The sequence below is a fragment of the Hemitrygon akajei genome, chromosome 8 (genome assembly GCF_048418815.1).
Source record: "Hemitrygon akajei chromosome 8, sHemAka1.3, whole genome shotgun sequence".
Classification (NCBI taxonomy): domain Eukaryota; kingdom Metazoa; phylum Chordata; class Chondrichthyes; order Myliobatiformes; family Dasyatidae; genus Hemitrygon; species Hemitrygon akajei.
In genome coordinates, this window is record NC_133131.1 from 44329744 (window position 1) to 44345047 (window position 15304).

General features: G+C 37.2%; 1 protein-coding gene across 6 annotated transcripts in view; it reads right to left on the reverse strand.

Moving 5' to 3' along the window:
• Positions 1-15304, reverse strand: part of LOC140731844 (lysine-specific demethylase 2B-like) — a 218852-nt gene that overhangs the window by 97476 nt on the left and 106072 nt on the right. For 3 of the 6 annotated variants that reach the window (XM_073053749.1, XM_073053750.1, XM_073053746.1), the window contains 2 exons: positions 14078-14293; positions 3325-3363 (listed from right to left, as the gene is read on the reverse strand). In XM_073053749.1, the coding sequence (XP_072909850.1) occupies positions 3325-3363; positions 14078-14293 (255 nt within the window). The remainder of the gene's footprint in view (positions 1-3324; positions 3364-14077; positions 14294-15304) is intronic. The other 3 variants (XM_073053751.1, XM_073053748.1, XM_073053747.1) reach the window with 2 other exon arrangements.

The following is a 15304-nucleotide window of genomic DNA, read 5'->3' on the forward strand; positions in this document are numbered from 1 at the left end:
ACATGTAAAATTAAAACAGCAAAAAGAAAATGTTTTACAACAATCATACAGTTAATAAATAATCAATAGCTACTAATAATTTTGCATAGTCAGATAGCACTGAAACATGCCTTTGTCCACGTTAACGATCGACCCACCCATCCATATTAATTTTATTGACCAGCATTTGGTTCTTGGCATTCTATGATTTGGTAATTCAAAACCTTGTCCAGATACTTAAATCTTGTGACAGTACCTACCTTCATCATGAACTTTAGGCAGTGTGTTCCATATTCCAAACTTTGGATGAAAAAGCAATTATTCTCAGATCCCTCCGAAACTCTTACTCCTAGATCTATCCCTCTGCGAAACACCTCTGCTGCAGGCAGAAGTTTTGTACTTTCTACATCCATGAGGTGCCCCTCAACCTCCTTTGCTTCAAGGGCAACAAACCAAAACTAGCCAAGTAACAAAGATTCTATCTCAGAAACCTGTTAAATCTCCTTTGTAATCTCTCCAGAGATATTATGTCCTTTTTTTCCTAGCACGGCAATCAAAACTACACATAGTATCTGCCCTCTTAGAAAAGTTTTATCAAGTTCTATCATGTCCTCTTGGGTCTTGTATTCTATGCCCTAATTAATGAAGGCAAACATCCTTTATGCTCACTATCTACTGGTGCATACACTTCTCTTCCCTTGTTCTTTCTAGGGCCCTAGCATTTACGTCCTACTTTTAAAAGAATTCCCAAAATGCATTACCTCACACACTTGGAATTAAATTCCATCTAGTATTGCTCTAGTCAACTTACCAACTGATCATTATCATTCTGTAGCCTAAAACTACCTCCTCACTAGCAACACCATCGTTTTTGGTGTCACCTGCTGTGACAGACACAATTATATAATCTAAAATCAAAATGAGAATTTGTACAGGATTTATAACCGATTATTCTATGCATTTCATGTGAACCAAGGTCAGATAAATAGTTCAATTATATATCACATTCATGACTTGTTTGTTCAATTAACAGATTACTAATTGCTCCACACCTTATCCAAAAGTGACATTTACCACTAAATTTTATAAAGCCCTACTTGAAAATGAAGAGAGGCCAACTCTATCATCAGGACAGCACTTCACTGAACTGCTGAAAAGCAGAGGAAACACAGGAGACCAAAGACAACTTAGTGCCGTACCACAGAGGCAAAAAATGAAGACACTGAACCACACCTATGGCACAATAGAGAAGATGGCTAAGGACAGACAGAGATGGAGGGCATTCATTGCTGCCCTAAACACCAGCAGTGTAATGGACATTTGATTGATAATTGATAGTTAAAAAAATTGGATCCACTACCTATAAACAGCCACTTCCTTGGATTACTTCCAAATTGATTAAAATTGATAATCTCAATTTATGGATGCTACAAACAACAAAATTATCTAAAAACAATGGGTATATTAACAATACCTAAAGATGCCCACTCTTAAAACATGCATCTGAACTCAACAACGCCAAGACCGCAAAATTTGAAACAGAACTTTAATCTCTGCCTAAAATTCAGAAATTAACATTCTAACAATTGCACACTGCATAGTTCAGAAAGACAGTTAGATGTCAGTACATTTTGTTACCATTATTAGCATATAGGCTGTAGAAACATCTATATGGGTCAGTGGTATAGTACATTTACATACAACGTGAATAAGTGAGAATGGAACATGATGGGATTACAGAGCATGATATCACATGTTCGAGTCCATTACTGTTGGATGAAAATAAAATAGCAAGTCTTGCTTAAAAACTTCTAATACTCTTTTAAATAGTTGTGCCTGAAACACTCCCTAGCATAATCAAGATCTTTCTTCAAATACATTACAATAGGCAGAAATACTATACGAATATCGAAGTTATTCCTATAATCTTATATTTGTTAGAAACACTATCTAAAAAATTTTGAAATCGAGATCACCCTATTGCTAGACCAGTCAGCCTTTAGCTACAAGTCCCAAACAAAATACAGCTGTAATCTGTTTAAGTTCCATTTTTTTTTTTAAATGTAAAGTGTACATAGCAGCAAGATGTATGCTGTGATTCATAGAACACACAGGGACCTTCAAATCTAATCCATTTGACAGATTCAAATCCAATAGGTTACAATAATCCAGCAGAATTTGCACTTTTCCTGTGAACACTGTGACCCAAATTTAACAACTTCAGAAACCACACCCTCATCTTCTAGAAGGGTAACAATTTGTTTGTGCTTTAAGAAATTTTTTATTACAATTTTGTACAGATAAGAGTGAGCAAGATCCCAGCAGTTGCTAAGCTGTTAAAATACCCTAGCATGCCACTGACCTGAAATACTGGTTTGTGAAGGATTTCTAAATAATCAAAAATATTGCCATGACTGAATATTTCAATCTGCACTGACATATCAACACATAAATTTCTCCAGATTTTAATCCAATGGAGTGTTTTGTTAACATTGCAAACAATTTTTCTACTCTCAAAAGCCACATTCTCTCCAGCAACTCATATAAATGATCCAAAACAATAAGGGAATATCAAATCCAAATAAATTTCATGCATAAGTAAAAGAAGATAGATCCAAACAGGGTGGCACAAGCATAACTAACCAATGCACCCAAAACTAGTGACAAGAGTCAATATTCATGAAACAATAAAACTGATCTGCTCCTATGAACACCAAACGGAATGTTTCTGCACAACAACAGTGATCAAGTGCACACAAGACAATCGGCTATTTAGTAACCTTCAGAGCAATTCAATAAATTCTACTGTATTTATAACATAATCAAAGGATGGGAGAGCCTGAAACAGGATGGATAAACATATTCAGATGGTTCCCAGAAATAATTTTAGATAATCCCCTCTACCTGAAGGATGATACTAATATAATTTAGCATTCTGTGTTTTCAGATGAGTTAAGGAATTGCCCAGTCAATCACTGCATGCAAGGCCTGAAGCTCTGAGCCTTGGGATTTTTACAAACAATCTAAACCAAATAACGTGTGCTGTTACATTTTATTAAATTATTTCATTACCTGAACACTAATTAGTCACTAATACAGGGATCTTGAAGGGGAACTGACAAACAGTTGGTTCAACCTATAGTAGTTTTCCAGGAAATGTCCATTATTGTTTAAACAAAAACTGAGAAAGCAACTCCTTAAAAACTGAAGCTTTCCCAAAGTGGAGGGTAATATAGCTTAATGCCAATTTCCCACTGGTATATAAACCTTTAAAGATGTTTATTAGTTTAATGGAGGCAATAAAACTGAAACAACATATTTTCTTTTAAAAGCAACAATGCCTACCTTCCTCTTTTGAAGTTTGTCATCTTTTCCTCCTCTCAGCTAAAAAAAGCACATCCATGAAAATACTATTAGAAATTTTCATGCAACTTTTCACTTCGCTAAAGTATACATCACAGCTTGACACCGAAATAAATTACACTTCACAAGATTAGTCAAAATCTAAGATAGTGGATTGAAGGCTTCTGAATCAAATGCATTATGAATTTCATTCCTGACACACAGATAGGAATTTGGAAACACTTCTCACCTTACTCACTTTTAACTTTTTTTTTTCACTATTCAGAAGATTGACTAATTTGAGAAATTACTCAAAAAAAGTGTCTTTGCTTATTTGAATGAATTCATGAAAATCAAATTTAACTTTAACATTGACAACAAATTCAGCATTTACTTTAATGGTTCCAAAGCACCTATTATATTCATTAGTTCCTCCATCTTGAAAATGTTGATCTAAATAATCTTCCAAATTTTAGGGAATACATTTCTAGCTCATGCAACATTCTCTCATAATTCAACTATTTAATTCCTTCATGTGGTATGAAAAATTCGGAGTACTTGCTGTCTAAATTAGGCGTTGCTACAGTTGCAGCAAAATTTGTACTTTGTGTGTTCTAATTCTCCCATCTAAAGGGATATCATTAGATTAATCTTCCCAATTATTTTTGTCCCTGGCGATCCCTCTCAAGAATCTATATTCATGAATGTCACACTCATCTACTGTCAACGGATGGGATAGCAGGTTTTGGCCACGCTTCAGAGCTCTCACTCCTTTCCCAGAATTTTTTGGTAAGTGAGGGTTTGGGGAAGGTGACAAGAAGGGTAAGATGGTGAGAATATTAGAAAGAATGAGAATGGAGAGAAGGAAAAAAGGAGAAGAAAAGTGCTGGAATTATCACAGCAGTGCTTAAACATGGGATTATTCTACATAGATAATTACATAGATAAATACAGAAACACAAGTCTGCAATCTGAAGAGGCTTATAAAACTAATATACAATTTTTTTTGTTGTGCCATAGTTGTTTGATATGACATGTGAATGAATGACCATAACAGCAATTGAATGCATTTACCTCGCAATTGTTAAATCAGAATAGCATCCCTGGAGCGTTCATACATCTGTTTCACACAGTGACTGGATTAAAGCCACTCCTTTACTTGAACATATGGCAGTTAAACTTCTGGGATACATAAACAAATTCAGGACAACAGAAAACTGAACAGTTCTTTCAGAGTTAAAGCCAGGACAACATCTTAATAGATTGCATAACTAACTTGTTTCCCATTTATATGGCACACAGAATTTTATTTTAAGCATGGCACTTCTCCACTATATTTGCAATTTTGTAGATCTAGGATAAATATCATTTAAATTAACATATTAGTTGACATAGATGTTATTTATATTTAATAAATTCATCTTAAAAATTGTCAGATGTGGATAATATATAGGCATCCATTAGTGCAGAGAGACCATGGATTTGCGCCTTGGAAAGTTTCCAGGGCACAGGCCTGGGCAGGGTTGTATGGGAGACTGGCAGTTGCCCGTGTTGCAAGTCTCCCCTCTCCACGCCACTGATGTTGTCCAATGGAAGGGCAAGGGCCGATACAGCTTGGCATCGGTGTTGTCGCAGAGCAATGTGTGGTTAAGTGCTTTGCTCAAGATGTGGGTAACTTATGTAAATAGAGATAAAATTTTAGTACAAATAGACCAATTCTTTTAAAAGTGAAAAGGAACACGTACTAATTTATTTAAATGCCCAACTTAATAATAAACAAATCTGTTATCTGTAAGGAATTGGTTTGAATTCACATTGTTTTGGGTGCAAAGGAATGGCCACACCAACACAAATTATTTTACATCCAGCTAAGGCATGTAATCAACATTTCAAACTACAGTAATGTATTGTGCCCATCAACCACAATCATGCACGTGATGATCTAAACAAAATTGCATCAGCAGACCAGGAGCAGCCATGCCTAAAATCACCTGGTCAAACTGCCCCTGCCCCTGCCCATAAATAATTACCTTATTTCACTGTAGAAACTGTGAAATTGAACTTCAAGATACATCAAGTGCAAAAAAAAACTTAAACTATAAAAGTTATCAATGAGTTGAATAGACACAACCCAGAAGAATGGCACTTATAAGCTGGATAGTCAGAATTGCAATAAAATATTAGGAAGCATTCAAATAGGCAATAGCTCAAGTTGAGTGAATATTCTCACAATTAAAAGACATTCAAAGTTAGAATGCTTGAAGACTAGAAAACTCATTACAATTTTAAGGTTGCTAAAGCTGTAGACAATAGGCAAGCAAGTGGACTTCAAAAAGTAGGAGAAATGGGCAAAAAAAAGGAATAACATTGAAAAGCAACTAATAGTACAGAGCACTTTAATTTTTGTAGGGATAAATGGAGCTAAAGGATGAAGAAAGGAGATCTCAAAGGGAAGGGATTGAATATTAAATGTCCCTGGCACATCTTCAGTCGTAGGGAACAATGACAATGTACTCATAAAAGAAGATACAATAATGAAAAGGTTGAAACTTGTGAAAGAAATAAAACAGAGGCTCTGGCCATATTATCATAATCCAATTTGAATTTCAGTACTGGAAATGCTAAAATAGAGTTAGAGAATAAAAACTACACTAAAACACAAAATTAAAGCAGACAATCTTAGACATGCTAGCCCAAAGTCAGTCTACAGAAAGCATTTGGTAAGAAATTAATTTGCATTTGTAATATAATGGGTTAATAATTTCCTTGCAAGCTAGTATGTTCCAACTGGGTGGACTGCTTTGACGATATACTGATGAGAATGAGGATAGACTTGAAAAGTTCTTTGATAAAGTATCACATAAAGTGGATTTATAAAATTAAAATTAAAAATAAAGTGGCAATTTCCATACAAAAGTGAGCTAGGTACAGGAAAACAGAAATTATCCAAATGCTGCCCTTTCTAAAAACGGTTCAAAGAGGCACATTTCCAAGTTGGTCTTCTGAAATCTACACCATCTTGCTTTCACTTTTTTCTTTTAATTGCACTTTAGTATTATCTCTTGACATTGGATTATTTTTTGCTTTAAGTTTTATTCCTCCTTTCAAATCGCTAAATGTTTACTGTTGTTTGGCTGATAAATCAGATAAAATTGATGTAATTCAAGGTTTAATTAAAAACAGGTTCAGATCCAAAATTGGCTGTAACCACAGCACCTAAAAATAAATCTCATTTCTACCAGCACACTAAAGAATACTGGATTGAGCAGACAGAATAAATGGCTTTCAAACATGTATTAATACATTATGAGGACTGGTCTTATTTTCAAAAAGTACAATATTTCCCCAAATGTTATTTCAATGTGTGAAGGTAAAAATCTACAACAGAACGCAAAGGAAAATCTCTGGATAGCCAACACACTGGCCATTCCTCATGTGAATCAAGCAATCCATTAAGTTGGAGTATGTATTAATTATTCCGCTGAATTATCTTAACCACAAGCAAGCACAATACAACATGTTCTGCCTCATGTTAAGGAGCAAAAATGGTCTACCCCTTCATACCTCTGTGCTGGTGCCATTAATATCCATATATCCACACATAGAATGTATAGCTATAAAAATACAGAAGATGTTTGTACATCAAAACATCCAGAAACCAAATCGACCACTTTCTTGTAGTTGTGAGCATTCTTTTGGAAATGTTGTTTAGATTCTTTAGGAGACTTCACCCTTTCAGATTTTGTTTGCACAACGCTAATGTGATAGAGCTTCGCAAGATCTAAGCAATAACAGAAGCAGCAACCTCATCAGCCATGTAATGTTCCAGTAAATATGTATTTTCTAAGTTGGGTAGAAGGAGAATAGACAACAAACACCTTTGTAAAAAGGAATGTTAGTGCCAATGAATATTCCTATTAATACAAATGAATCTTTTTGAACCCTGAGATCCTAATCTGTGTATTACTTGGAACTACAAAATATAAAAGACCCTCAATTTTCCGAAGACTTATTTCACCAGATTGAATTCACTGATTCAGTATCTGAAGATTTCTAGTTAGATTTGACACACCTTTGTACAATGTATACAACATCCAATTTAAATAAACAATAATTAAAAGATTCGCTAAAGAAATACTTAAGTAAAAATTACAGGAATGTCAAACTTGCTACAGTTACTTTTAGCTTCAGTTTATTTTAATATATCAACTTTTAGGAACATCACTATATAAAGAGTGTAGAAATAATGAGAAACAAATTGGTAGGAAGTAACCAGCAAAATATTTATATTTGAATGGACACAGACTACAGAATGCTGCTGTATTGTTATACAAGGATCTTCATGAAGGAAACTTAGAAAGTTAACGTGCCATCAGATTATTACAGTAAACAATTTGGATGTGAAATGAAATATTATATCTTTTTTTGCAAAAGGTAGGGAAATGTTGTTATAATTGTTCAGAGTTTGGATGGTAAGACAGAGTGCCACAAAAAAAAAAATTTGGTCATCCAAGCCAAGGGACATACTTGCACTGAAGACAACTAGGTAGATTCCTGGGGTGAAGGTTGTGCCTGTGCTCATTGGAATTCTGAAGAGGGGTGATCCTAGTGACACATATAAGATTCTCAGCAGAGCTTATACCCTTTCTTCGATCTAGGAAAGGCAGAAAACAAGTTAGCAGAGAAGGGAAGGTAGGGACGAGTAGAACAAAGGGAATATTTCTCATAGGGCAAGAGAAAATGGCAATGGGCAGTTAGAAACCCATTATGCTCCTTTGGCTGAGTTATGTGTTGCTAATAACCAGACTGTAGGAAAAGCCCAACAGGGCAGACTGTACTAAGAGAGAGAAAAACTAACACAAATGAATCACAGGCAGAAATAGCCAATTCTGATGCTGACAGAAAGAAAGATTGGGTTACTTAAAGCTGGGAGATCTTTTCTAAGTCTGGAAGACTAAATTGCGCTCAGATGGAAGATGGGGTGTTGGAAATTTTTCAACTTTTCTTTCAACTTCTTGCACTTTATCTAGACCAGAGTTATAGCTCTGGGCATTCACATGGGCCCAACCTATTGATGCGATACGTGGAACACTCTTTGTTGTACTCCTACTTAGGCCTACTCCCTCAACTCTTCTGGTACATCAGTCCCTTAGTGCCAGCTCTTGCACTTGTCATTTCTCTTTCTACAAATATTGTTTGACTTAAGAAGGCAGTTAGAACCCTGTTATACTAAAACATAGAAAAAAAGGTTTCTAACTGCTATATTAAGTAATTAGATTTCAGTCAATCTATGACTGTTGCGTTGTGTGTGTTTTCCCTCTCCCAACTTCATGGCTGCTGTAAACTAACATTTTCTCTCATTCCCAATTCTGACAAAGGGTTTATGACCTGAAATAACTTTCTCTTTCAACTGATGTGGGGTGACCTGCTGAGTGCTTTAAGCATTTTGTATTTGCATTTCAGAATTCCAGTATTTGCATTTCACTTCTGATTTTTAAACAAAATTCTTAGGATTCTCAGTGAACAAGGGTGTGTATTCAGAGAGTTGGGAGAAGAGCTGCAATTGTCAGCTGAAGAATCAGTAGAGAAGGGCATGGATAGTGGTATTTTGTTGGGAAGAAAAGTGTCTGGGCATGTAAGAGTGGGAGACAAAGTTCAGAGAATATTGACAGCTTTTTTTTTCCCTGGTGGGGGGGGGGGGGGGGGCAGAAGAAGAGGGGCAGAGAAACACTGTGTCCCAGAAGGAGAACTAGCCAAGCATATGAAGAGGGCAGAAGTTTGGTTTCTAGTGCCAGCCAGGAATATACAAGTCATGATGAAGGCAGCTTTACCGAAGACTGAAGCTTGTTTCTACACGTGTAGTCCTTGGGCAGCATAGGAATGTGAGTGGCTTGGAGAGAATATGGATTAAAAATTGTTGAATGCCTTTCAACATGACTGAATGAACTCTACTGCATAAGACACAGAGACCCCAAAAAATCTAAGGAGTTCTTCTTTTAAGTTCCTAATTTAAAACATCTTTCACTTTAATTGTTAGAGTTAAAAAATCCCAAACACTAAATGATCCAGTTTCTTGCCAGATATAGATTGATGATAAAAGGTAAGTCACTTTGTAAGCAGTATAAATGGCAGAATTAAATTATAACAGACAAAGGGAGTAATGAAAATACTGCCAAATAAATAACCATATAAGCAAATGCGAGGTCATCCATTTTGGATTTTAAAAAAGGTGTACTTTTTAAATAATTGAAGCCTAGAACAAAAGGAGATTGAAGGACAGCCAAAAAAAACTACTAGAGGAATTTGGTGGGTTCAGCAGCATCTGTGGAAACAAAGAAATAGTCAATGTTTTGGATCAAGACCTCTGATCAGAACAGGATGAAAGCTAGTAAAAGACCTAAGAGAGAAAGGTGAGGTAGGGGCTCTCAATAGGTAGAAAGATTAGAGGTGGGGGGGGAGGTGTGTGATGGACTGAAGGATCCAGGTGGAGTTAGAGGTTGGTGAGTGAGGTAGGGACAGATCAGAAGAGTTAAAACACACAAGGAGACAGATGGGCAAAGGGAAAGGTGAAAGCAAAGACTGAGTCTGGAAAGTGATGCGGAGATGAGAGGTTACAGATGCTTGAACCTAATAAGAAGAACCAGAAGAGGAGGGATATGGGGCTGATGGAACGAATAGGGCAATGGGATAGGAGATCCGGTTGGGTGCAATATTTGGGTGAAAGGTAGATGGAAGGTAGCGTAGGGGACAACCTGGGTGGATCAGGAGAGAGAAAAGAGCACTGGGAGTATGAGTTTGCTGAAATTGGAATAGTGAATATTCATACTACTAGGTGAAATACAAAGTGTGGAAACTTGAAAGGGATCTAGGGTTAAATATACAAAAAACATTTTAGTATTATGTTCAGTAACAGATAAGCAAAATGGTTAATGGATTGATGACTTGCATGTCTAAGGATTATGAAACAAGATGCAAGATAGGTTACAGTAGTGGTCACCAACCTTTTTAAGCCCAAGATCCCCTACCTCGGCCTTAGTGAAAGGCAAAATCGACTCCACATCAATTAGTTACACGCATGTGCACCAGGCAGAAAAGACCAGAAGTAAAACCCCACAACCCGGAAGTAGAAATTATGTATGAACACCAGGGGTCACCAACCTTTTCTTCACCACGGACCGGTTTAACATTGGCAGTATTCTTGCGGACCGGCCAACAGGGTGGGGGGGGGGGGGGTTGGTGGGGGAGAGATGTTAAACACGACCGGAATACGGCGATACTCAGAGGTTCCTTATGTCCAGTCTATTCCGCAATTTAGTTTTCGCGGCTCTCTGTACTTAGCTTCTGTCCTGCTTGCTCACATTTTTTTTCCGCTGAAAAAACTCAACGGGTTTGTCTTTAAGTGCAGGGTGCTCGGACTCAAGGTGCCGGAGCAATTTTGAGTGCTCATTGCCTCATTAAACAACCTCCCGCCCACCCGCCACCAGACACCTTGGCCAGGAGTGGCTGTTCCCGTATCGGGGCCGCGGCGGTCACAGTCCAGAGAAAGCAACCAACCAAGTGAGGAGTGCGACAGGACGCCAGCCCCCCCCCCCCCCCCGTAGGATCTATCAGGCGACAAAATTTTGTTTCAGTAGATCGTAGCGAGGTAGCTGCTCTGCTATTTACGAAACCCTGAGCCCAAATTAGGTCGTCTGCGAATATTTTAGCACCGGGTTCCCCACGAACATTTGGTGTGGTAAACAGGTTTAGAGGCAGTGCCCATCTGTCCGCGCTCCAGGCCAGTAGCATCGGCACTTCTCACCGGCTGCAGGAAGTGGCCGGTTACCCGAGGCCAACCAGTGATCCCTGACGCACTTGGGTAATGACCTCGCGTGCGTTCAAGTTCAACTGAGGGAAGGTGCAGTTGACTCATATCGTTTCCTTGCAGCCCGGTGGTTGGGGATCACTTAAGTACACTGTAGTGCATGGTGGGGGAGCTAGACGCATGGGCACTGGGCAGAAAGAACGGAACTAAAACCCTGCAACCCGGAAACAAGTGTGAGTGTTTGTGTGTGTTTTTATCTATTTATTTATTTATCTATCTATCTATCTTCAGGATCTACTGGGAAAGCCTCAAAGATCAACCAGTTGGTGACCCCTAGGTTACAGCTATACAAAGTCCTATATATATAATAGCCAGAGTACCATTCTGTGTGCCATACCTTAGAAAATAATTTAGCATAACTTAATAAATGTTACCCAGAGTAAGATAACATTACAAGTAAAGATGACAGAAAACAGGGTTGTTTTCTCTGGAATTTAAGGTTGTACGAGAAATTTTATTGATGCATTTGACATCAGGCCAACACTTAATCAAATGTCGCATACTTAATAAAAAGCCATAATAAAAGTTGTCACTGGAAAATGGTAAACTACTCTATTGACTGGAATTATCTCATACAAAACAAAGATAAATATGTTTGTTGGAGATCATTCATCCCACCTCTGAGAGATCACTGCAGGAATTCCTCAGGTGATTGATCTACACCCATCATTTTCAATTGCTTCATTGACCATCATTCCATCAGAAGAGGGGACATTCACTGATGATGCACAATGCTCGATTCCGTTTATTACTCAGTAAATAAAGAGATCTATGGCTGTATACAGGAAGATCTAGAGTACATTCAGACCTGGGATACATTACAAAAACATTCATGCCACACATGTGCCAAGCAATGACCATTTGTAACAAGAGCATCTAGCAATTCACCCTTGACATTCAATGACATTACCATCATTGAGGTCCTCACCATTACATCCTGGGGTGGCAGGTTCACTGAGCAGCTAAACTAATAGACAAGTTATGTAAGTTTTGTGGCTACAAGATTAGCTTTGTTTATCGCAGGTACATCAAAATATACAGTGAAATGCATTGCTTGCAATGTTGGGCTGGGTGGGGGGGGGATGTGAAGAGCCCTCAAGTGTCACCATGCTTCCAGTGCCCATATACTATAGCATGTCCACTTCTCACTAACCCCAAATCTTTGTAATACAAGAGGAAAACGGAGAATCCAGAAGAAACCCACACTATCAGTGGGAATTGAACCCCAATCAGTGATCACCAGTGCTGTAAAGTAAATACACTAGCTACTATGGTACCATGTACCCATGGTATATAGGTCAGACTAGGACAGGTCTGATGCTGGGTACCCTCTGGCAAGTCACTTACTTGCTGACACCAGGAGTGATATAGAATGCTCTCTACTTTCCTGATGAATTCAGCTTCAAAAGTATTCAGTAAGCTCAATACCATCCTGGACAAGGCTGCCTAATTGGCTGGAACTTCATGCATAATGCTTCCTTCCCTCCCCCACAACAAGTCTGCAGCCACAATATATGCAAAATGCACTCCAAACCTACCCATTTTTACCTCATTGGGAAAATCAAGGGCAGGAAATGGAAACTATTATCTGCATGTTTCTAGCAAAATCCTGTATCAACTTAACTTGGAAATATTACCATTCATAATGCTGGAGGAACTCAGCAAGTAAGTCAGAATCATGAAGGGGAACAAACAATCGACGTTTCAGGCCAAGATCATTCATGAGCCCTGATGAAGGATCTTGGCCCAAATCATTCAAGATGTCCAGCATCTGAAGAATCTTGTGTTTAACATGTTACCATTATTTGGTGACTCTACGTGGTGTTGAATCTAATTTGGTTTGTTATCACATGTACTGGAAGTACTGTGAAAAACTTGTCTTGCACACTGCTCATAACAGAGCAATTCATTACTATAGTGCATTCAGGTGAAACAACCGAGTGCAGAATAAAGTAATACAGTTGCAGAGAAAGTGTAGTACAGGTAAACAATAAGGTGCAAAGTCATAACGAGGTTGACCTTACCATGAAATACCTTATTTCATTACCAGAGTACCTTTTCCAGAGGATTACAATAACACAAAAAGGTGTCTTATCACTGGATTTCTCAGTGTAACTGGGAGCAGGCTATAAATGCAGGCCTTATCAAAAACGCTCATACATGCAAATTATTTTTAAAAATTGCCAAACTATTAGGAGATCTAGGAAGAACCATTTCCCCATTGTTGAATTGTTAGGATTGAGGGATGCAATTTAAATATTGAAGTTTGTTTTCATTTATAAAGCGTTTCATTTGTAGAATGGAAGAGCTATGAAGCTCGCTTGTACAAATGACAACCTAAGTTTACAATTTGAAGATTGCTATCCTTTCAGATCATTAAAATATGGTTGAGGTTAGAGAATTAGGGATGAAAAGGCAGATATATAGAGTTAGGCTACATTTCAGTCAGATCTCTTTAAATAGTAGTATAAGCTAGAAAGGCAAAATGGTCTTGCACCATTCCTATGCTCCTTTATCAATTCTTGCACTTGTATTTTATACAAAGTCACATCATTCTATTAGCCAAAACTCTTCATATTCAATCAAATTAGTAGTTAGCAACTGCAGCTCACAAAATTAAGTTATTCTTTGATCTGGACATTAATGAAGATAAATCAGGTATTTTTTGTAGCTCATTTCCTGTGTCAACAAATGAATTTCAAATACTCCAATGCATCAAATGATCCAAGGTCAGTTGCCACTTTTCCCATGATTAGGAAAGAGATTGTGGATGTGCAAATATTTTCTATTAAGTACTACCCATATGTGAATTTCTTGAAATTTGAATATGGATGAAATATTTAAAATTTTGACCCACGTTTTAAACACAAACATCAATTAAAAATACAATACCTTTTTCCTTGGACCCAAATCTGTTGGAAGATCTTTGTCTTTTCTGCGTTTGAGTCCAAGCCCATCATCAGATTTTCGCCTATTGGAATGATATTCCTCCATTCTTGGACGTTCAAGATCTTCAGATTTCCGTCGCCCTCCATCTTCCCCTTCTTTAAACTCCTTTAAGAGAGACCCAGGAAGATTGGAGGCGAATTTAAACCCAGGGCCTCTCTTCTGCATGAAGATCGGAAATGGGAATAAACGCACATTACCACCCGCTGTTGCAGAGAAGCTTGCGCTGCGCTGCCTGGTGTGGTATGTGGTCTACATTATTTTACTTTAAATTCATTTTCCTTGTCTTTTGATTATAACTACAAGCTATATGTATGTAATAATGACATTTAAATCAAGGTGATACATTCTTTAAAAAAATTAGCACACACTATACATGGATTTAAGAAATAAATACAGAACAATAATCTAATTTCCCCAAAAACTTAAGCTTGATAAAAATGTACTGCAACTGTTCTGTATAACTTCTACCTTTCAAAGTATTTAGATAATGATTCACAAATTGATATTTGAATATCATGCCAATGGAAGAGAATATAAAATTAGTGCTGCTGAAATCTAATAAATGGAACGTTTCAGAGTCATTGATCACAAATATGTAACATTTAATATGGGTCTCAAACTACTGCTTGCTCTTTTATGCTGCACAATTAGAATACATGCTTATTTTAATTAGCTTGGTTTGTGCAAAAGTAAGTGGGAAGACACTTGTCAATCATGCAAATGACATCTATTATGACATTGATGATTACCCAGTTCAAACTACTGAAAAACTAAATGGGATTTATTTTTATAATTTATTTTCTATAATGCCTGCACACTTTCTTATCCTTCTTCCAAATACATACAAAGCTACTATGAAACTATAAAACCAACTATTCAAAGCTCATCATGACTTTGTCATGCTAATCAATTTGGGGTTACCCACAAGACCAGCAACAGAGAAAAAAAATTCACCTTCATGAATTGGGATAGTCTTTTAGATTCTAACCTGGTTCATCAATCATTTATGTCATGGAATTTTGAAAACTTGTTCAGCTTGTGAATTAGCTTGACATGTCTGTCAGACTTCATTATGCGTATTTTACAATGAAATTTCTACCACTAATTAGTTCACCTAACCAACCACAAATATTTGTATTTGGAAGTAGAACTTTCAGTTACAGTGGCATA